Source organism: Sycon ciliatum, chromosome 2 (genome assembly GCF_964019385.1).
Source record: "Sycon ciliatum chromosome 2, ocSycCili1.1, whole genome shotgun sequence".
NCBI classification, from domain to species: Eukaryota; Metazoa; Porifera; class Calcarea; order Leucosolenida; family Sycettidae; genus Sycon; species Sycon ciliatum.
Genome location: NC_088644.1, coordinates 16,457,131 through 16,481,828, shown reverse-complemented (window position 1 = coordinate 16,481,828; position 24,698 = coordinate 16,457,131). Strand labels below are relative to the sequence as shown.

The window sequence follows — 24,698 nt, the reverse complement described above, 5'->3', positions numbered from 1 at the left end:
TGTGAGTGGTATTTGCTGTATATGAATCCAGGATGTGTTGGAGTTGGTCATCAGTGTAACGAAGAGTAGTCTGTCTCCAGTCTTACAACCACTGTCCATGTATACACTGGGCATGTACTCCATAGCTGTTTCATTTCCTGCTGATGGAATGTCAATGAGTGTTTTCACCACCAATCCTTGAACTCCATTCGAAATGTCGATTTCCAAGATTACGAATCCGACATCCAGTTCTGCCCCGGACTGGTTAGTGCGAGAAGCCAGAAGAAACATGGATTTCCGTTTTTCTACAACCGGAATGTTCAAGTTGTACATGGCTGTAAATCTCTTGTCACTGAATACAGGTAACGCGGACAAACTACAGTTATGAGTCCACAGCGTATGTAGCGATAGTCCTATATTTTCTCCACCGGATCGGTCGGTCGGGGCCAGACCTAGCTGCATTCCAACCATCAAGCTGGCGCTGCAGAGCAGCAAAATGAACGTCGATAGAGCCACTGCCGGCACTGGAATACTCCCCATTATTTCTGCCGATCCAGCTGCAATTATGTATTCGATATTGGGCAGAATTACCACATTATCATTGTGACAGTGTGTTCACAGCAGAATGTCCGATATTCAATAATTATTTTATCCGTAGCCGACCTTTGTGACACTGAATATCCATTCATTTCTTGCCCAGCACCCTGCGCGTGCTGCCATGCTAGCGCTACAGAAACTGTCAAAGCTCATTTTGTGGCTTGTTGTGCGTGTTGAAGTCACACTCCTCTCATTCAGTGTAGATCTACATGGCTGTACACACAGTCACCCGTAAGCAGGTAAGTGCTGTGGCTAAGCTGATCACCTGTTGTTCATTGAATTACCGGCGCGGTACACCGACCCAATGCCTCAATCATCATTATTTTTCTCTCTTCTACTGTGCGTAGAGTTTTCTAACAGTGACCATGGTCCATGGTGACACCATGATAAGACTCGGAGAACGACCCATACAGCGATAGAGGGCGACTAGTTGCTGCAATGATTATTCCATGAAAAAAGTGTTGAATAGCAACAGTTACTGATGCTATTACTTTAGTTGGTATTTACCCATTTCTTCTTGAACTAGGATAGAATAAATAATGGACGTGGAGCCTGCAGGAATTTGATCAAGGCTATGAATAAGATTAGATGTCACATGGCGTCATCACCAAATACAAATCACAAGCAAGTAGAGTAACCAGAACGTATTCTCGTGACAACGAACATTTAAAAGAGAGAGAGATTTGATATTGAACGTGATACTATAACAAACACGACGCTTAGCATACTGTTCAGACATTCAATCTGCGCATTCGTGTATCTCCTCTTAAAGGATAGGATAATTGTTCTTTATGATAATTCAGCGGTAGTTTGTAATGATAATTATAAGCATTATTCAATAAACCGAGAGGATGAGTGTAGGAAACCTCAAGTATCAAGTGTCTCAGCGCTGAGAAGAGATCAGAGTCCGTCCCTCGTTCTCCCTTCAAAGATTCTTCAACGTGCAAAGCCAAAAAAACTTGGCAATATACCATGGACAATCAGAAGAGGGAAGATAATAGCACATACATGTATCCCGGTTGTAATCCAATCCTTTCTCTCAGAACACTCAAGTGTTAACAATTGTCAAATAAAATACTCTTCTTGTTGAGTTTGAAGTACCAAGCCTGGCTTGCCGCTGTCTGCGCTCAGTGGCTTCTCTTTTTCAACCTCGGGACGTTGCTTGGATCTGCTCTTTCTGATGTTGGTGTGTCGGCGAGTGGCTGTGAGGGTATCCACGGCGGAATGCTTGAGATCAGTCAGGTTCTGCTGGAGAAGCCTGCCCACAGGTCAACCAACGCCAAAGACAGTGGATCAAACTCTAAGCATGCGATCACGAACTGTCTCAAACCAACACTAGAATGTGGAGCCTGAGGAAACTTAGGACGGCCACTAACACCCCTAACAAACCACTGTACATCTGTTGTGGACTGTCTAGTGCACTTCCATCATTATAAATACCATATTTTCAATCTGTGGAGCCTCCGTAGCCTAATGGATATGGCATCGGCCTCCTAAGCCGGGGGTTGCGGGTTCGAATCCCGTCGGAGGTGCTATTCTTTTGAAATTTCGGTTTTTGTTTTGTTTCGTTTGTAAAACGAGAGAGCTTGGAAGCTCAGGGCCCTGCGCTATGCTTTGTTGCCTAGCTCATCGTGCATGTTGTTAGAACTGATGGAAACGCTTTTTCCTTCTATTAGCCACATCATTGTATTGCAAAAACGTTTCAATGAGATACTGAAGTAACGTCTTCTGCATAGCTATGGGACCGGCGCTGACTCTGCCGATCACGGGCCTTCTGGAGTCGACGGGATGTCTGTCCTGACGTTTCCTGGGACTGGCGCTGACGCTGTCGATCACGGGCGTTCTTCTTCTTCTTATTATTATACTGACGGCAACTAACATCCATTCTGATTGCATTTACTCGTCTCCCTAATTCATATTTCTTTCCAGAAAATCTCCCCATACAGCAGGGAGTCGTTTACATAATATGACTCCCTGCTATACATCTACATGACTGTATATACGTTACAATTATTATGCTATCGGCCTTAATGCGATTCCTGGGCTGGTCGACAGGCGGCCCAGCCAGCCTGCTAGTGGGATCTCGGCCTCGCACACAAATCCACACAAAATGTTACTGCACTGAATGCATTCCCCTGATACACTTCGCTTATATACTCATTCTCTTGATGGTACCGTACGCTTGATGGTACGGGACAGGTACAGGATAGCGCCAGGCATGTCGATGGCAAAAACAAACAAAAATATTGTGGCCAGCTGTCTTTGCTCGTACGGTACAGTACGGGACAGATACGGGATAGCGCCAGGCGTTACACAAACAAACAAACAAACAAACAAACAAACAAACAAACACCGTTTAATTTCCTCCTCGTCTCCCTATTTCTTTCCAAATCTCCCTCTACATCAGGGAGTCGTATACATAATACGACGAATATTGGTACGGTACGGGACAGATACAGGAGCCCGCAAATATTGTGGACAGCTGTTATGTACAATCCTGTAGAGCCTTTGTAATCACAGATACGGGACAGATACGGGACAGATACGGGATAGCTCCAGCCGTGACACAAACAAACAAACAAACAAACAAACAAACACCAAATTAAAGCTGTGTGGACCCTGGCTAGCGCCAGACGTTACTGAAGTAACGTCTTCTGCATAGCTACGGGAATAATTGTCAGTCTGTTGCCTCAACAGTACAAAACAAAGTACCAATAGAGAGGTTTCGCTCTACGGAATTACGTATGACAATAACGTAGGAGCTGAACGGAATTTTCATACGTAAAAATCAGAGCTGTTGGGTTTCGCTCTACTTGATTTCTCCACGACTGCTAAACATGCCTTGTTGCTTTGGAGACGCGTTGGCTGCATGCGCCCACCGCATGCACCATGAACCGAAACCGCGTTTCCATCTTATTTTGCACGTGGTGTACGGTGTGTGTACCTTGTGTTTCGCGCAGCTTGAACGTGGCCATGGATAAATCCGGAAAATGCGAAAAATATTTCAAAAAGTCCTACGGTGGACCCAACGTAGGAAAGAGCTTTCCTACGGAAATCCGTAGAGAGATTTACGTATGAAAGTTGCCCTCGCTCCCCGGCGCGTACGACATACGGATTTTCATACGTAATTACGTAGAGCGGAACCTCCCTAATATCAAGAGGGACAAACGGGGGAAACTGAGTTGGCATACTACACATACCGGTAGTACTCTAATTTCAGAAATATCAATGTTTTCGGTATGAGGGGAAAAGACCAGGTTAGGTGAACAGAAATTTTAGGTACAGAGAAGCAGTTCCCTATTGGATTATACGTGTTAGCGTTTGTTCGGTGTATTGAAATTTTAGGTATGAAACAGATGCACCGAAAGTACCGAAAATAAAAGTACACCCAAAATTTGTGGAATTACAGTAGTTTGTTTTGGTTTCATGTTTGCAACGGACATAGTGCATGCAGGCAGCCAACGGACATAGTGCATGCAGGCAGCCAACGGACATAGTGCATGCAGGCAGCCAACGGACATAGTGCATGCAGGCAGCCAACGGACATAGTGCATGCAGGCAGCCAACGGACATAGTGCATGCAGGCAGCCAACGGACATAGTGCATGCAGGCAGCCAACGGACATAGTGCATGCAGGCAGCCAACGGACATAGTGCATGCAGGCAGCCAACGGACATAGTGCATGCAGGCAGCCAACGGACATAGTGCATGCAGGCAGCCAACGGACATAGTGCATGCAGGCAGCCAACGGCCAACGGCATTGAACATTGTGCACAAAATCAGATGTGGTGCGTACGGTTGTTAGCAAACATGAGCACACCGCATGGAAGAATATCTTGGATAACTGAGCATGGACATGCTGACACATGGACTAAACAGGTAATAATCCTGTGTACTTCAGAAATGGCTTGTTTGCTGTGAGTACACTATGCACACTGCAAACTACACGCACCAGTACTCGGTAGTGTCAGCCGAAACTTACTTTGTTTCATTCTCCGCCAGCCCGCTACTCTCACCCCTCGTACCAGCGGATTCAGCGTCTTTGTCCGCAAAGGACGACAGCTGGTGGCACAGCAGGGATGTATTGGCATAGAGGGCGACTAGTTTCTGCGGTAGACTGTCGCCAAGAACCTATACAATGAGCAGAGGATACAGGTGGCCAGCATCATCAGGCAGTTCTGCGATTGTGCACACTGCTAGCAGAGATTTTAAGTGGTCAAGAAACAATATCAGCAGACATTATAGTAAATGTAAAAAAGAGGATAAACACACAGTACAGAAGCCATTAGGGTTCAAGCATATCATGAATTACCTCCTTTAGCCTGACAAGGCATTGCTCATTGATGTCTTCCCACTGAATCTGACAGAGCTGCAGAACAATAACATATGATTCAGGAAATTTGTAAGTCCACATTATACTTCAAGATCATGTAGCATTGTACTCGGAGCTCTGACAACATGCTTGACATGTAGACTTCGTGTGCACAGCAACATCACACGAAACTGTAACAGCTACACGACGGTCGGTTGGCTGTACCTTAATGAGCTTGGACAGGTCTGATCCACTTCCTCGTCTCCGTGCTTTACTGAATATTGCCAGGGCATGGTCAATGGCTTGAAAGAGCTCGCTGGCAACAGCCTGAATGTGTGATCGTGCCCACCTCCAGTCCTGGAACAGGGTGGTGACTATTTCATTCTCTTCGGATAGCGATGACGTCGATGAGAGGCTGAGCAGGCGACAACTTGCTCTCAATGACGATCTCTGTACAGAACATGGTGTTCAAACAGAAATAACTGTGTTCCAAAGTGCCAAGAGGTGTGACTACAGGTGCGGATCACACTTGACTGTGTGGATCACAATTGACGTTTTAAACAAAAGTAAGCAGCAGCAGCATTCGACCTTGTACAGACTTTTTCCATCCATTTTACCCATGCTGATGGTGTGCTGTGGCAATGTGCCGAGATCAGCTCACAACGTTGATCAACAAATTCCACAAAAGTTTCATGCTATCACATTGAAGGCTCACTGACACTTACCCTGGACAAGCTCTGAGAGCGCTTCAGCCCAAAGTCGTTGTCTTCTTCACTACCCTCGCTCTCCTCTGCAATAGTTGACACTGTATGCATTTACAAATTGAGAAAACATGTGAAAAATCAGCACAGGCATCGGCCATGAAAAGTGGAAAATACTCCCGGTGAAGCAGCACCTACGATATAACACACCAACGATTTTCGAAAAGAACCTCACAATTAAAAAAATCATTCCGTGTTCACATGCATTTGTTATCTGGTACATGCACCTTAGAGAAGGTTCTCTGAAGCAGGTCTTACAGTTAAGTAACCGGCTATGCAGTGCTCCTTGGGGGTCGTCCTGTGATGTCTCAGGGATGGTGTGTAGAAGGCCGGCTGTTGGCATGTCATCATCTTTAGACAGCTCTCTCTCCTCATCACTGTTATCAGCTTCAACTTGATTCCATCCGCTTCTCAACTGCACCATATACAGAACATACGGATTGTATTGTGGGAAGATCCAGTCGAGAGAAATAACGAGAGAAAGGAAGAGGAAGAGGAAGAGAGAGAGAGAGAGAGAGAGAGAGAGAGAGAGATGGAGAGAAATGGAGAAAGCGTGTGTGTGTGTGAGAGACAGATAGGGAGATAGATAGACTAGCTGGCAGGACATTTCACGAGTAAATGCAATTCAGATTTCAAATTTCTAACAGTTTCTGACCGGGCCAAATTTTGCTCATTTCCCAAGCATTCTACATGTTATGGTCATTCACAGCCATGACACCTAGTTGCAGGGAGTAATAATAGCCAACAGCAATCTGTTCTTTGGAAACACATCATCACCAAACATGGTCCTATAACTGAGGGAAATGCCCAGTGGTGATTGTGTTGGAAGTGGAGTTATTCATTCCTGCTCCCAGCCCCGCGCCATCTCCACACTTGGACAATTGAAGAGACATCTACATTTTAAAGATGATATCGACAAGTAGACAACGGAAACACAACCGGGAGTGACAAACTCTAGACGAAGACCGCTTTTCACACAACAGAAGCATGTGCATGCACCAACACCACGTACGCACCACGTACACAATAATAGTGTACTACAATAATTGTTACCTTCAGCTGACGAGAGGAGAGGTGCAGGTCATTGAGAAAAGCGGTGACCTGTCAGGGACAGAAATAGAACAATACAATAATAATCACATTACATCCACAGGTGAAGTGAAGGCAGTTTAAAGAGCATTCAAATTGTCATTGACCTGTGAGCATATACATTTACCATGCATGATTGGAATAGTATGTCAAAGTAGCCAATAGCTGGCCACCTATGGAAAAGCCGACAACCGAATCAATAAGCTGAAATTTTCTGGCAACTTAAATGCACGGTACACAAAATAATGCAGTACACAATGCACAAGGTTAAAGCCTACTAACCTCTCTTGCCACTCTGCTGATGTCATCTCTGAGTCTGGATGTGCGTGACGCCGTGGCAGTGACATGCAGCATGTCAGGCAACACTGTGCACGGGTGAACACACATGACACATATTGTACTTGATATCAGATGTAGTGCAAGAATCACTGGAATCACATAACTACAGTCCTGCTCAATGAATCCAGTCGCAGCACTCAAGTTTGCGCCTTGCACCGTTTTGAAGCCGAACCCTGTTCACAGGTCTAGGGCTGCGAAACGCCCAACGCGTACGCGAGTGCATCGACTGGATTTCATTGTATATCACCAAGAATGCAGAGCTCGCAGAGTGTGTAACTGTACATATTGAGCCTGCGACGAGGTTTGCCGCAGCACAATCTAAACATGTTGTACGATTACTTGTAGTAGTATGCAGTAGTACACACAGGTGGTCGCAATAGGCCTGCTTGGTGCACATGATAGTCACAGATCTGCCTGTGAGCTCATACAACCCACAATGTTTTAAAACACGTTTACCATTCCATGATGTAACATTTTGATTTTCTGTGGCACAAACCAAAGTCGATTTTCACAGTGTGACTTACACCGTGTGTATGGGGGGAGGGGGGGGGGGGGTGTACTCTTGATTGTACTCATGTTACACCCCATTGGTGGGATACCTAGAACGTGGATTGTTCTGCAGTACACAATGCAAGTCAAGCTTACGAAGCAAAATGTTTCCATAATGCACACGCACAAGGACCGAGTGATCGCCTTACCTTTCATCTCAAGACACTTGACTATATCTTCTAGCTGGTCATCCTGTGGTACTCTTGCTGCAGACTGACGTGATCCTGGTGTGCGTCTCTGATTTTTCGCACTCTTCAGTTCAGCTATTCTTTGTTTCAGCAAAAGCAGGAGGAAGCTGGCCAGATTGCAGGAATTGGATAACACCTTGTTGAGTGCATCTGTACTTCCGAGCAGCGAGAATGTTCGACTTGCTTCCAGGCTATCTGACAGACGTAAATCTGCATGGGGATTAGAACGTACGTACATGGTTTGATTCTGAGCATTCCAAAAGTCTGGGACTTTGAACACACCATACGAGTAGTATCACAAAGCAGTAGTCTGCTGTCTTCTACTTGATACTGCCGATGAAGAGCTTACCAATTATGGTAATAACATCCAGTAGAGGTACATCTGTACACACCAGTGTACATGCCTCTTCATACACCGACCATAAGGCATCGATGCACATTTGAAGCAGGGAATCCAGTCCGATCTGCTCCGTTCTTTTCGTACAAGAGCGCCTACAGTCACAGCATGCCAGAAACTGCAACAACAAGAGCAAAATAAGACATTGCCATGTCACCCGGTGATGACCTCAAGATTGCGCAGAGAGCATGAAAGGGCAAGTACATACACTAGCACTTCAAAATCCCTTTTTCTTCAACAATGTGAGTATCATTTCAGTATATCCCGAGTTTCCAGAAGATGAAGAGTGGGATCGAGAGGTTGAGTTTGTAGATTTGTGTATGTGTGTGGGTTCTGTTTTTTTTTGTTTTTGTTTTTTGGGTGGGAGCGGGGGAGGAGGTGTCACTGCTGGCTTTAGGCCTCATTTACACGACAACGATTGAAAAACGTTTTTCAATCGTTTTCGAAACGTTTTTGCTGTTTACACGAGAACGAAACGGAACGAAAACGATTGAAAAACACTTTGAAGGCCGTTTTTCGTTTGAAACGTTTTTGAAACGTTTTTCAGCGTTGTCGTGTAAACGCTCTTATCAAAATCTGTGGAAGCGTATTCTTTTGAAAACGTTTTTGACAAAAACGTTTTTCAATCGTTGTCGTGTAAACGAGGCCTTAATGTCCTGGTGACCTGACTCCTCAGCTCACAAATGCAGATTGTTCCCCATCTGCCCCAGGCAATGGCTCTCCCTGCCTTTCTCTTAGGGACCATCGCAAAAGTTCGCAGAAGCCCCTGAAACGAAGAGCATACGTTTGGGGGGGAGGGAGTCGGTGCGAAAATCGCAAACCGGGCTTCAATTCAAAAAAGTATTGACGACATAATTATAGGACCTGTAGGATTAGCATGCCATCACAGCCGGCGTAGATATATCGCTTGAATGTGAAAGCAATATACACCAATCAACGTTCATTGTAATGCTCAAAGGATACAACTGCATAGCTCTAGCTGTTCTCGTTCTGAGATCACCCACTGCAAGGTGATATCATCGTTGCATTTATAAAGTGCTGTACATTGTTACACACTGATACAACAATGCTTGTGTAGTATTATTATAATAATTATTATGTGTGAGCATCGAAGTGAAAAAATGAAGCCCATATTGTGACTGTTGTTTCGTTTGAGGGGGGAGGGAGGGGGGTCAGGCCCGAAACTCACGGTCTTCGTTTCGGGGGCTTCTGCGAACTTTTGCGATGGTCCCTTAGGCGCACCATAGTACATACACTCGCAGTCGTTATTAGCGAAGTTGACTGCACGTTTCTGCATGCACAGCTTCAAGTAACCTCTCCATGTCTGTTGGCTTCTCTTGTGAGGGGACATGTAACCGTTTATAGCAATGTTTAGGGTAGCAGAGGACAGGGCAGAGTGCACATGTCTTTGTGGAGGTTAGATTCCAGACAGGGAGAAATTACACAGTGTTCCACCAAGGAACAATAGAGAATATCATAATGAGTTGAGAGCACGTAGTTGCCTATTGATCTTAGTCACTGGAAACCAGGGAACTTTTGTGTTGGTTTTGGATTGCGATTTGTGAGCATAGGCCACCTTGTGCTTGGCAATGTGTGCGATCGGAGTCAATTGTTTTAGATTTTCAACTTTTTTGTAGTTCTACCCTTCATGCCGGTTTACTTTTGCAAGTTCACATCCATCGCAAAAGTGTGAAATTTTCCAGATTGCACAGGTTTCCCGGTTTACAATCTAATAGTTTGACCGATTCTCTTACCACATCAGTCAAGCACTGTAGCTTCCCTTGCAGCAGGTGAGCAATGTCGCATTGAGATTGAGACCTCGCTAGCAGTGACATAGACCTGCACATCTAAACACAACAGAATGAACAACAACTATTAGTCTATTACGAGGAGATGATGACAACGATTACGAGGAGATGATGGCAACGATCACGATGAGATGATACGCCAACGACCAGGATTGAGTATACCCTCTGAGTCGTGAACAAACCCTGAGTTTTTGATGACCTCGCGGTCGCGTACAAAAGGTAAACCCTCAGACTATTGATCTGAAGCAATTGCACACATTGGTTCAGCAATTGCACACATTGGTTCAGCAATTGCACACATTGGTTCAGCAATTGCACACATTGGTTCAGCAATTGCACACATTGGTTCAGCAATTGCACACATTGGTTCAGCAATTGCACACATTGGTTCAGCAATTGCACACATTGGTTCAGCAATTGCACACATTGGTTCAGCAATTGCACACATTGGTTCAGCAATTGCACACATTGGTTCAGCAATTGCACACATTGGTTCAGCAATTGCACACATTGGTTCAGCAATTGCACACATTGGTTCAGCAATTGCACACATTGGTTCAGCAATTGCACACATTGGTTCGGATGTGACTTGTAACAACTACAGTCAACTTCGCTAATAACGACTGCTGCGGATATAACGACAATTCGCGAATAACGACAGAATTTCCATGCCCAGAGCAAAGTCCTATCCAATTGTAATACATATAATGAGACTTCGGGTATAATGGCACTTCGCGAATAACGACACTTTTCTGATGCCCCGCCGAGTGTCGTTATACGCGAAGTTGACTGTATACCAGTGCTTACTTGACGGATGTGCTGGTGCTGGTCTAGCATTCTGCTTTTGTACTTCAGAAAATCACTTTCCAAAGTGCAGTCGATTTCTCGGTACACGTCATCCACTCCTGCATGCCGTGGCACTGCAAAGAACAAAACGGCAAAAAACGACACACACCGAGTTGAAATGCTACTTCTAAAGCGAGTTGCAGACCAAGACACTCAAACAGGACTGGCAGTGTACTGATCGCTGCTCTCGTCACTCAGGGATTCACTGAAGAATGTGGCAGCAGGTCTCCGGACCACACTAGTACTGGAAACACTTCTACTTCGAAGTACTAGTTTACTAATTTCTTTGTCATGGAGATCGTCTGTCACAAATACAGTAAAACCTGTAACTAAAGACCACCGTGACTAGCGACCAGCCTGGTACTACAGACTACCGTGACTAGCGACCAGCCTGGTACTACAGACCACCGTGACTAGCGACCAGCCTGGTACTACAGACTACCGTGACTAGCGACCAGCCTGCTACTACAGACTACCGTGACTAGCGACCAGCCTGGTACTACAGACCACCGTGACTAGCGACCAGCCTGGTACTACAGACCACCGTGACTAGCGACCAGCCTGGTACTACAGACCACCGTGACTAGCGACCAGCCTGGTACTACAGACCACCGTGACTAGCGACCAGCCTGGTACTACAGACCACCGTGACTAGCGACCAGCCTGGTACTACAGACTACCGTGACTAGCGACCAGCCTGGTACTACAGACCACCGTGACTAGCGACCAGCCTGGTACTACAGACTACCGTGACTAGCGACCAGCCTGCTACTACAGACTACCGTGACTAGCGACCAGCCTGGTACTACAGACCACCGTGACTAGCGACCAGCCTGGTACTACAGACCACCGTGACTAGCGACCAGCCTGGTACTACAGACCACCGTGACTAGCGACCAGCCTGGTACTACAGACCACCGTGACTAGCGACCAGCCTGGTACTACAGACCACCGTGACTAGCGACCAGCCTGGTACTACAGACTACCGTGACTAGCGACCAGCCTGGTACTACAGACCACCGTGACTAGCGACCAGCCTGGTACTACAGACTACCGTGACTAGCGACCAGCCTGGTACTACAGACCACCGTGACTAGCGACCAGCCTGGTACTACAGACTACCGTGACTAGCGACCAGCCTGCTACTACAGACTACCGTGACTAGCGACCAGCCTGGTACTACAGACCACCGTGACTAGCGACCAGCCTGGTACTACAGACCACCGTGACTAGCGACCAGCCTGGTACTACAGACCACCGTGACTAGCGACCAGCCTGGTACTACAGACCACCGTGACTAGCGACCAGCCTGGTACTACAGACCACCGTGACTAGCGACCAGCCTGGTACTACAGACTACCGTGACTAGCGACCAGCCTGGTACTACAGACTACCGTGACTAGCGACCAGCCTGGTACTACAGACTACCGTGACTAGCGACCAGCCTGGTACTACAGACCACCGTGACTAGCGACCAGCCTGTAGACTGTGAGCCAGGCACCAAAAATCCTGTTAGAATTTTTTTTCGTTCCGACCTTGAGCGTACCGCAATTTTTTTCCCCAGTTCGTTTCATCTACTCGACTAGATACGAATTCAGCTTGTTGTCACTTCCAAATCAGGCACGAACATGCCCAAATAGAAGGGAGAAACTACTTTGGCCAAATCAATAGCCGCCATCGACAAGAACCAAGGTCACAAGAGCTGGAGCGGACTTCTGTTGCACCACTGACCTCGCAAAAATGTACGGTGGTGCAAACCCAGCCGCATCATGACGATGTTTTTTCGTGGTTTCTATACGACTATAGTATTGTGTGCAGTGCTAGTGCAGCGCAGTGGCAGTACGAACATCATCATGTCCATCATATCAGTGTGCTAGCATGCTTGCTGCTGATCAGTCAAGCTAAACTAAAGGTTTTTGTAATCAGTGTTGGAGCAGAAATACATGTAGAACGTACAATGTACCTTATCTCCGGAGAGCTAATAACTGTTTCGATCTTTTATACTGAAGTGCTTCAGACTATGATTAACATGAATATGCATGTATCTTTCCGCTTGTGTTCTGTACATACAATGGGTAATGTTTCAAAATAATAATTATTATAGTTCAAATAAACTACAGATCTGTATCTGCCGGTATACCCCTGTGGTCCTCTAACGTTACTGGTTACGGTCATTGCTCTACCCTTTGCACTTATAAGTTAGGAAGCAATACAGCAGTACTTACGAAGTAACGTTACATTGATCAGTTATATGAGTGCAAATATACAAATCCTGTATCCAGCAACTTCTTTAACATTGTTCTGCCATACTGTACATGTATATATTATAGAGATGTAGAGGGTGAAATGAGCATTGCACCGGATTAAACCAGATTCTCCTGGCTGTTGTTGATGGTCTTTTCCAACCGTTGTCTGGAGAATTCGCTGCTGCTGGGCTTTGTATATTGAATGCCACCTGTTTGTTCTGTACATTATCATTCCTGAAATGCATTTCGTGGTTGTCGGCACCATTTCATGTGCACTTACCTACCAGTGCATCGTCACTTCGAGTAATATTTAAAATGTGCACGTACTTTATACAATGCACTTATGCGTAATTCTATAATTTTTGGCTCGTATAGTTATTTTAACCCAGCTGCAATGACGCTTGATATACATTTCTTCGTCCAGTGCCGTTGCCTGCTGAAAAAAGTAAGAAACACCTTCAAAATAGCATGTTGCTATGTCAGTTGCTATGTAGTTGCTATGGAAACGGGGTATGTTAAGGTAATTGCTTATTTTGACTTCCCTGCAAGCTTCCCAAACTGACAACAATCAAAAATGATCTTCTATTAGGTCTCTCCACATGCTAAAAGAACAAAATCGCGGTACACCCAAAGTGGGAACGAAAATCATGAATTCATGCACTTGGCTCACAGTCTACTGGTACTACAGACCACCGTGACTAGCGACCAGCCTGGTACTACAGACCACCGTGACTAGCGACCCGCCTGGTACTAGAGACTACCGTGACTAGCGACCGGCCTGGTACTACAGACCACCGTGACTAGCGACCAGCCTGGTACTACAGACCACCGTGACTAGCGACCAGCCTGCTACTACAGACTACCGTGACTAGCGACCAGCCTGGTACTACAGACCACCGTGACTAGCGACCAGCCTGGTACTACAGACCACCGTGACTAGCGACCAGCCTGCTACTACAGACCACCGTGACTAGCGACCAGCCTGGTACTACAGACCACCGTGACTAGCGACCAGCCTGCTACTACAGACCACCGTGACTAGTGACCAGCCTGCTACTACAGACTACCGTGACTAGCGACCAGCCTGGTACTACAGACTACCGTGACTAGCGACCAGCCTGGTACTACAGACTACCGTGACTAGCGACCAGCCTGGTACTACAGACCACCGTGACTAGCGACCAGCCTGGTACTACAGACCACCGTGACTAGCGACCCGCCTGGTACTAGAGACTACCGTGACTAGCGACCGGCCTGGTACTACAGACCACCGTGACTAGCGACCAGCCTGGTACTACAGACCACCGTGACTAGCGACCAGCCTGCTACTACAGACTACCGTGACTAGCGACCAGCCTGGTACTACAGACCACCGTGACTAGCGACCAGCCTGGTACTACAGACCACCGTGACTAGCGACCAGCCTGCTACTACAGACTACCGTGACTAGCGACCAGCCTGATACTACAGACCACCGTGACTAGCGACCAGCCTGGTACTACAGTCCACCGTGACTAGCGACCAGCCTGGTACTACAGACCACCGTGACTAGCGACCAGCCTGCTACTACAGACTACCGTGACTAGCGACCAGCCTGGTACTACAGACTACCGTGACTAGCGACCAGCCTGGTACTACAGACCACCGTGACTAGCGACCAGCCTGGTACTACAGACCACCGTGACTAGCGACCAGCCTGGTACTACAGACCACCGTGACTAGCGACCAGCCTGCTACTACAGACTACCGTGACTAGCGACCAGCCTGATACTACAGACCACCGTGACTAGCGACCAGCCTGGTACTACAGTCCACCGTGACTAGCGACCAGCCTGGTACTACAGACCACCGTGACTAGCGACCAGCCTGCTACTACAGACTACCGTGACTAGCGACCAGCCTGGTACTACAGACTACCGTGACTAGCGACCAGCCTGGTACTACAGACCACCGTGACTAGCGACCAGCCTGGTACTACAGACCACCGTGACTAGCGACCAGCCTGGTACTACAGACCACCGTGACTAGCGACCAGCCTGGTACTACAGACTACCGTGACTAGCGACCAGCCTGGTACTACAGACCACCGTGACTAGCGACCAGCCTGGTACTACAGACCACCGTGACTAGCAACCAGCCTGGTACTACAAACTACCGTGACTAGCAACCAGCCTGGTACTACAGACCACCGTGACTAGCGACCAGCCTGGTACTACAGACCACCGTGACTAGCGACCAGCCTGGTACTACAGACTACCGTGACTAGCGACCAGCCTGGTACTACAGACCACCGTGACTAGCGACCAGCCTGGTACTACAGACTACCGTGACTAGCGACCAGCCTGGTACTACAGACCACCGTGACTAGCGACCAGCCTGGTACTACAGACCACCGTGACTAGCGACCAGCCTGGTACTACAAACCACTTTGCCAGGCACGGACGGTCTCACATTTGTATATGGTTGTGCGGTGCAAACCTCTAACTAAGGACCACCTGCCACTAAAGGCCGCTTTCTCTGGCCCCAAGGGGTGGTCGTTGTCACAGGTTTTACTGTATCTGTTTCCTGTACATTGTGCTGGTCTTGAGGAAGTACATGAGCTCAGAATGGAACAGCATGGAAAGCGGTCGTTATCTTAAGGCAGAGCCTTTTGCACACAGCAAGGACAGAGAAAAGTCCCTTGCACACAGCAAGGACACAGGAAGGTCTTTCGCACTCAGCAAGGACACAGAAAACTTCCTTTGAAACATTGAAAACATTGAAAATTTCCTTTGAAACTCGGGATTGTAAAAGAACTTCTTCTCCCCTTGCTGTGTGTTACCTTATTGGACACAACAAGTACAACACTACTACTCACTTCTACACTCTTGTAAATCTTAATGACCATTTACGTTTTCCAGCACAGTTTTGCATACTAGACCTACCACACAATGGCGAGGCTGGTGAAGGAGTCTTGGAATCCCAGGTTGGTGACGGTGAGGGCATATTCAAAGACACGCTGGACACGGAGTCAATTGGTGACACTACTAACTGATCACGTGACACCTCTCCTGGAGGTGAGATGGAGTCAGACATGGTTCTTGTTCTGCCATGATCTTGTGACGAGTCTGACGGCAGCATGTCGAATACGGCTGGGTCGAAATGAGCCAGAACTGACACGTAGTGTTCAGCGCATACACGCATAAGACGTCTTCTTAGCGACGCAACAGCAGGCAATAGTCGGTTGAGGCTGTCGTCAAAGTATTTCAGCGTGGCCAGGTCACGAGGAGTATTGTTTGATGGCTGCGGAGAAAGAAGAAACATGGAAAAGCGTGAGAAGTGACCGGGCTGAAGCTCAAACCTGTTTCTGTGCAAATCTGGTCAATACATTGAAATGCAGTTGGAAAGACAGCACTGGAAGCATTTAACACACGACCACAAGCCCAAATCATAAACCAGCATCACGCCTGACTGGATACTGTCATGTGAGATGTGTAAAGCTCGGAAACTTAGTGCTGAAACGATTACGTTTTTCCTTAGTGGCTTAGCTGATACCATAACGATCGGCTTATCGGCTAAACGATTATTATTGCAACTACATCAGTACGTGTACGTTCTGTGAATTTCAAAAAATTTACGAGTCCAACATTGCCGACGACGGATAGCGGGCGCATAGATCCGATGATCCCACAACAAGTCCGTCAGCTGCTCGGACTGACCAGACGAACACAGACAAGACAGAGGCAACGCACTGGCTGCAACCTAGGAGCTGATGGTGCCCTTCGCCTGTGACTTCGCTGACTTTCACGATGAAGTCAGAGAAGCCGGCCAGGGGTGCAGATTGGCAGATTTCGATGGATGAGCTGACTTGAGGTGCGCCAACAAGTAACTAGTTGCTTTTCCTGTCTATTCTCAAAAGAGGCCCAGACGCCAGGCCTAGCTCGTCGTCGAGCAAACTGGTTCGGGAACCGTCGACGGAACGGAAAACACGAAACTGAAGACCATGTACCACTTTACTGTCTTTAGCGCAAGACTACTCGCACGTGGAGGGAACTCCAGCCCCTAGCCCTGCAGCTAGCTAGTGTAGACACGTACTGAGCCAGCCCGTCCTGCATGCTGTATGTAAGAAAAGTACTAGTACAGCATGTAGTCAGTTCAAAAGACGGCGACGGTGATCACGTCGATGTTTCTCAGATCGTGCTTGTACTTTTACACATACATCGATGTTGCAAGTGTGCAGTCATGTACATATTCATGCCGTACTTGCAACACTTTCGATACAAGTCATGCACGCTTTGTGTGACCCCCAAAAGGGGGGGGGGGCGGGGGGGGGGGGGGGGGAAATCCCATACAGAGCGTAAGTAACATTCTACTCGTTTAGCCGATAAAATCGAAATAACCATTCGATCTATTTCTTATCGAGTCAGTAACGAGTAATCGATATAATCGTTTCAGCACTACCGGGAAACTGCACAGTACCCACTGTGCTATTATGGGGTTTGTGTATACTCATATCTCTCTTATCCGGGCCTAGAGAGTTAGGGGCACCTCAGTCTACCGGGCAACCCTGTAGGTGAGTTTTAGTAAAATAGACGTAAATTCCAGATCTCTTCCCTATCACAACGTACATAATTCAGAGTTACGGATATTTCCAAGTTCTGGATAGTGACCGATCCAGGATCGCCCGGATAAAAGATATGATGAGTGTGCATGTACAACCTTACATTGCTCAGTAACATGTATAGACAGTCACCGTCTTACCAGGTCTGATACAGCCGATAGCAGGGTGTTGTTTGCCAGGGTGACCGTTTCCACGGCGATCTCCGCTTTAGTCTGACGTGCTGTCATCAGCTCGTTGCCATCATGGTTGCCATGCTGATGTATGTTGTCATGGTTACGAATATCAATACAAGCACCGGAGTGCTGCAGGATGGTGTTGCATTGTCTTCTAAGTGAAGCGATGTGAGCTTCAAGTTTTGCACGGTTAACGTTTGGTGGTTCTTTAGCTGCAAGAAGCTGACAGAAAGGAGAGAAAGAAGATAGCCAATGCAAACCAAACGGATTTAGGCGAGAAGAAGCTAAAGGCATAGTGCAAATATCCCGTCCCAACTGTTGGACATGGGTGATATTCTGAAATCATTTATAGCATTTTTATACCCAGGTTATTTGTAGCTCAATGGTATGCACAACACTCATCAAAATAAAATAGGTGTTTTGAACTCTGGTCAAGCAGTGTTCCTCATTTTATCCAAAACATTTCTCCGAGCTCTGGTCCCATTAATAGCAATGGACAATTCCTATCCACCCAACGACTTACTTCGAATGCAGCTAAAGCATTGCTCAGCACTCCAGCCGGGGCGACTGGCTTCTTTGGGGATTTCTTTGGTGAATCGTGTGTGTCATCCTCCTGCCCAAGCAGTGCAGCCAATCTGTCCAGTGTTGCTGATAGCTGATTCATGATAGGCTCGAGTACACTGCTCTTCCCACCACCAGTATACGCAGTCACTGAACTGTTACTACTTGCAATGTTCCACTCAAGTAGCATACCCTGTATGGCAGCAACATAGTGAAAATTAATATTATGATTGTGACCATGCGTATACTGACCTGTGACACATACGGTTTGAATAGGGCATTGAGGTTTGGATAAGCGACAAGCAAGCCTGTAAATCATTCATTCAGCTCTCTGAGAAAGATATTTTTGTAGAACGCGCCCCACCGTAACAATATCAATGTGCAAACTGCTCCTTATTTAGTAGGTCAGTGGTCCATGGAGCCAGAAATATGATGCAATGGGGAGAGGGGGAGAGGGGGAGAGGGGGAGAGGGGGAGAGGGGGAGAGGGGAGAGGGGGAGAAGAGAGGGGGAGAATGCCTGTTAGACTTACACTGCTGGCTGTGATGAGAATCTGCACTAGTTGTTGTGACCATTTCAGTACTATACTGATCACACTGGATGCCGCCGTCTGATCTGTGCCGTGCCTACTTGTCAGTGTGTCTGTTGCCGTGGTGAATTGACTGTAGAGTTCCATTGCTCGCTGATGCTGCTTGTGAAACTGTGCTAGCTGCTGAGGCTGAGGATTTTCTCCAAGCTTTGTTAATTGTTTTTGAACCTGTGATAATACAACACATTGACACACCATATGTAAAGCAAGGTCTAGGATGAACGATCGCCCAGTTCGCGACTTGACACTCAAGTTTCAAGGTGTGGTACTGTCTCCCTGTCACTATTCATGCCACACAGTCTGTTCTATGTACATGAGAAGTGCATGCATGAAGGACTTCGCAAAATACAAGTGAATGTTTATCAGCAGCAGCAGCAGCAGCAGCATGTATCATCATTGTCAGGAGCAGCAGCCGCAGCTGAAGCATCTAACCACCAGTAGTACCAGCAGCAGATTCTTGTGTTTTCAAGTCCAGGAAAACAGTTTACCTTTCTCAGCTGCTTTTCAATCTTGATCTTGTCCATCAGCAGCGCTAGATTTGCTAGCTCTTTGATCCAGACCATCACCTCAAACATGGCACCGACAGCTGCTGTACGGTGAGAGAGATCTGAAGGCTTTTGTATTATCATTGAGCAAGATTGGAACAGTGTAGAGAAGCAGCTGTCTATGGATCCAACAATCTTGTTGGCTTCCTTCATCAGATCCCGCGATCCTAATGACTTGACTTCACGTAGTAGCTGAGAAGTGGGCAAGCAGTAAACAGCGAAAACACAAGGATGATAACATAGCTGATAAGGATATGTTCCAAGTTGTGACTATTTTTTTTAAATTTACAGACGAGGTGCCATTCTGAAATTGATATGGGAAGAGCTTCAGAATCTACCAAGATTTGCTGTACTGTGTCACAAAAATTTCTATGGCAAATTGTCAAGACATAGACGGTTTCATCCGGAATGGGTTGTGACTATCAGCTGAAATGCTCCCAGGAATGATATAAACAAGACAGTATTAGATGCAAACAGGATCAGGTAACATGACCAATTGATAATTCATACCCGCATTGATGAATTATCATACCTGCATTCCTGTTAGTGAAAAGTGGCATGCTGCTGTGGAGACCTGGTCTGTGATCGCGTCTCTTGCAGCTGATGTTAGCGCTGTGGAGAAGGGTTTCTTCCTGTTCGGATCATTCTTGGCCAATTTCATCACCTATGTACAGGATAGTGAACCATGGACATAATAGAAATAGTGATCAACATCAAAAGCATAGCAGCTAGCACAGCTTGTGTGGCCATAACTGCACCTCAAATGAAACCCAGATTGAATATGTGCGGCATAGACTAGCATACCCTGCGGCAAAGACTAGCTAGGTCAGCCAGGTGCATGCAAGTGCGTGCTCTCACAGTAGGTACATATCGTTGTGAGAAGTCACGTCTGCACATAAGATTCTTCCCAACAATGCATGGATTGTCGATGTGGGCGATCTGGTTGTCGTATACTTTTTGGGGAGACTTCACCCTCATACGTTTGGGCCTGCTGCTACAGTTGGGTTTGAACAGTGCAATCCATCTTGGTGCTTGATGAATATTCCTTTTTAGTGCTGGTTTCCTTGCACAGTGATTTGCTCAACACAGTTGTAGTGTGCATACCGTCAATCTGCAATGCGATCGCACGGCATGTGCAACAGAGGTACAGTTAATATGGTACTGGCTATAAATCATACATTTCTCAAGCAGCCCGATGGCCAAGTCACTGCAACACGGAAAGATAAGGACGGAATGATGCAAACGAACTATGACCACTGCCGATGATGCCTGTTTGGAAAGAGGAATCTCCATGGTCAACATAACAGTTCGCCACACACCGCCACATGCTTGACCGTACAATCGAATTCAGGGTCTTTATGCCTGCATATAATTTTGTCTGTGACATTTCCTCAAGTATTCTGGCGAGAAGCACCAGCTGACGGTCATCTGCTGGGAGGTTTCTCACAGTGTGCTAGTAGAATCTACCATGAGTACTGTATACATCATGTAGTAGTGACAGTACGTGTAACAGTATGATTGTATCACACACGTACACGTACTCCCAGGTTGTGCAGGAGTAGATCTAATCTACACCACTGTACACGGGCGGCACTACATTAGAACACGAGAGCATGTAACTGCTCCAGCTCACAATAATCTATGCAATCAACCCTCCCTCTCACCTCTTCTGCCAGCCTGGTCAAGCTCAGTGTTCTTGCTTGGCGCGGAGCGGCCATGATGTCAGCTACAACACCAAACTGCCAGCTATCGCCACTCTCTCACTTCAGCCCACTGCCTCACACCAAACCACAATACCCTCTAACCGCTAGAGCATGGCTGAAGGCAACTTATGATGGCAATCAGCGATGGGTCGAGGATCTAGTCCGTCACATTCCTGGAGTAACTGCTCGAGATTTTTATGCTCTTCATTCTGAAAAAATGCCTTCGAATAAATTTCCTTTTAGCAGTCCACCAAAAACTCCTCTTCGCCGAAAGCTTTGAGTGTTGATGGAAGAGAGCGGCAAAGATAATTTTCTTCTACAAGCAATGAAGGTGGACTCAATGTCATTCCACCGGTACAACCCTAAACTAGGCTAAACTAAAGGCGAGTGAGAATGAGGAATGATTGCAACATAGACGTCATAGTCATTGGAACTGCGAGGAGCTGCTCAGCCTCGGAGATGTTGTCTTGTTGACGTGCCTGACATGTCGGACAGTGTCAATGCGCACTGCACATCATTGCACATTTTGCCAACTACGACATGCAAATCATCTGTGACTATGACTACTGACTGTCTGACTGCCTGTACAACGCAAAGCTGGCAGGACTCGCAGGACTGGCAAGTGGCAGGACTGGCAGGACTGAGACGTGTCAGGGCACATAATCATTGTCATTGGCATCGGACACACGGACAATGGTCGCACCTTCTCGTGAGGCAGAACATAATAATCAATATTTGTAAGCCTGCAGGCTGCTGACTGGCCGCATACTTCTGTGATGTCCCGCAGGATCAAAGGCGGTTCGCACAAGACATGGTCCTTAGGCTGGGGATGTCACTCCCAGCAGCCTGCTGTGGTTGGGGAGGGGACGTGTCTTTCACGTCGGATTGTCACTACATGTCCATTCGTAACGTTACGAATGAGGCAACGGGCTTCGAACAGCCATATGAGAAAACTGATAAAGGCAATGTCGGAGAAGATTACGATGATGGCAATGATTATGTACACAGTCATGTACATGCACGTGAGTCACGTGCATGTTGTTACTAGGAATTAAATAGGAGCAGCAAATACCATTGAATACATGTACCAGGAAATCAGGCAAAACTCATGACACTGATGACTTGTGTTGCTAATCTCACGCAGCTCATGTATGATAGCGCAGTGAGTCCTGTGTGTGAGTTTCACGGTTTCACCTGGTATTAAACATCCACCTATCGCCGTATCGCCATGTCACCCGTCCACAACCAAGGAGTGTGGATCTGTAGTGCTTGAGTGTTTGAAAACTCTCTTCACTGTGTAGAATCAACAACAGGTACAGGTTTCATGCTGTCAATCTAACAATAGGTACATGTACGACCAAGTAAGTGTACCTTGGCATTAGTCCTTTACAGTTACACGGTACTTCTAACCAGTAACTATTCTAAGTAGCTGTTTATGCTTATCATACTCATAGTGCATAAGTAGTAGAATACCAGGATTACACTTGACTCGGTAAGAGTTTACTAGTTTACTGTTTAGTACTGCAGTAGTGTATCATTCACAACCTAACGTCATGTACATGGATATTATGGACATGTACATTGTACATGCACAGTACATGTATATTGGCAGAATGGCTTACGTTTTCACAGAATGGCTTACGTTTTCACAGAATGGCTTACGTTTTCACAGAATGGCTTACGTTTTCACAGAATGGCTTACGTTTTCACAGAATGGCTTACGTTTTCACAGAATGGCTTACGTTTTCACAGAATGGCTTATGCTATGGGTAATAAGACATACTTTGCCATTGTTTGGGGAGATAGGTCTTTGGTGAATGTGACGGCGGACTTGAACGATCACCTGAGAACGTGATAGCCGAATAATTGGCAAACTGCAAACGACTGTTTAATGTACATGTATGTTGTAGTTTGGGTAATTTCAAGGTGAGTACAAATCCAAGCAACAAGTTAAATTGTGGGAGAGAAATCACAAAGGTTCCCTATAATGCATCAATGCTTCTGGTGAGATCCATAGGCCTGCATGACGTGAATTGGTCGATATTTGGAAATGATATGACTAGGCACAGGATAAGGGAAAGGGCAGTGTTGTATGCACCTGCAAAAACGAGCAGGAATGTATCCAATGACACTAGCATTGTGTGTGGATATGGATGTTTGCATGTCTGGAGGGGGAGGGGGGGGGGGGGGCACAGCATGGCACGACATACATATATGAATTTGAGAGTCCGCGGAATACCAGCCTGCCAAAACTGCAATATCATGAATATGGCTCATGAATTCAATCTGACGAGTATATCACCTTTGCTGGTAGGTGACACTGGTGGTCGAGAAAAATTACAAATTACCATCAGAAGTGATTAAAGTGGACAGTGCATGCTGTTGATTATGACTGGACGACATACTATTGATTATGAGTGCATGACATACTACTGAAGGAAGAATGTGGCAATAACCAGGTGCGGTGGTGCAATAACCAGGTGCAGTGGTGCAATAACCAGGTGCGGTGGTGCAATAAATTAGTGGTGAAAATTGTAATACACACGTAGAATATTTGTACACTATCTTCCGTTGATGTTTTGCACCTTTTTATTTCAAGATGACTTTCTGATCATCTTGAAGAATAACTCGCCGTCCGTGATTCTCTTGCAGTTGCACTGCTCGATGCCATCACGATGCCTCGTCCTTCGTCTCAGCAACCACCTCTTCTTCAGTCTTTGCCGTCGGGTCTTGCTTGTTGCTATCACCAGTAGAGGTTTGGCCTTCTTCACCTTTCTTGGTAGTTGTGTCTTCCACATCAGTGGTGACGGTGTCATTTGCCATGTCCTCGGAGTCATTTGTTTCCGTTCTGCCAGATTCCTTGGTTTGCTGTGTCTTGTCCAAGGCTTGCCCCTGATCACTACTAACCATGTCCTTGCTGTCACCCTGCTCCTTACCAGAGGTTGGTTTCTCTGTAGTACCCGCACAACTGGTCTCGCCTTCAGTGTCATTGGAGTTCTCTCCTTTGGCAGATGCTTTCCCTTCTGTATCCTTGACACTATTGGCTTGGCTCTCTCCAACTGATTGCAAGTCGGTTGTTTTCTTGGGACTTTCCGCATTTGTCTGAGTGTCTGTCTTAGTTTCTTCCCCAGTTGACACTGCTGTTGACTCTGCAGTGCACTGGGTGACATCTTCATCTTTTTCTGCTGATTTCACTGGTGGGCTAGAGCTTGCAAGATTTCTTTCTTTAGCACCTTCAGCATTCTCCTCACCCACATCTTTTGGTGGTGCTGCTGCTGTTGCGGATGGGGTAGAGTTTTCAGCGTCTGCTTTCGTAGCACCTGTAGCACTCTCTTGCAATTCAGCACCATTCTCTGGTTTGTCACCATCTTCTGCGGATGTCTTGCCATCAGGGTTATCTTTATCTTCGGTTTTGTC

The 24,698-nt window shown here is 46.6% G+C and overlaps 2 protein-coding genes and 1 non-coding gene across 3 annotated transcripts in view; 1 reads left to right on the top strand and 2 right to left on the bottom strand.

Moving 5' to 3' along the window:
• Window positions 1-1,067: 1,067 nt before the first annotated feature.
• On the bottom strand, window positions 1,068-21,941 carry LOC135808940 (uncharacterized). Its single transcript, XM_065322190.1, has 19 exons — window positions 21,243-21,941; window positions 20,111-20,242; window positions 19,522-19,770; window positions 18,977-19,201; window positions 18,408-18,638; window positions 17,852-18,106; window positions 16,036-16,393; window positions 10,827-10,939; window positions 9,966-10,058; window positions 8,164-8,329; window positions 7,776-8,024; window positions 7,021-7,103; window positions 6,703-6,750; window positions 5,908-6,064; window positions 5,614-5,693; window positions 5,114-5,338; window positions 4,889-4,945; window positions 4,559-4,707; window positions 1,068-1,834 (listed from the first exon to the last, which is right to left on the bottom strand). Exons 1-19 carry the CDS (start codon window positions 21,294-21,296, stop codon window positions 1,642-1,644), a joined length of 3,117 nt encoding a protein of 1,038 aa, XP_065178262.1. The 5' UTR covers window positions 21,297-21,941; the 3' UTR covers window positions 1,068-1,641.
• Trnar-ccu (transfer RNA arginine (anticodon CCU)) lies at window positions 2,036-2,108 on the top strand. Its single transcript has one exon. It is a non-coding gene; the product is annotated as a tRNA-Arg (tRNA).
• A 1,240-nt stretch (window positions 21,942-23,181) lies between the features above and the next one.
• LOC135808941 (uncharacterized) overlaps window positions 23,182-24,698 on the bottom strand; it is a 5,323-nt gene continuing 3,806 nt past the window's right edge. Inside the window, exon 5 of the mRNA XM_065322191.1 lies at window positions 23,182-24,698. This exon is cut by the window's right edge and continues 46 nt beyond it. Coding sequence (XP_065178263.1) covers window positions 23,952-24,698 — 747 coding nt within the window. The 3' untranslated portion in view covers window positions 23,182-23,951.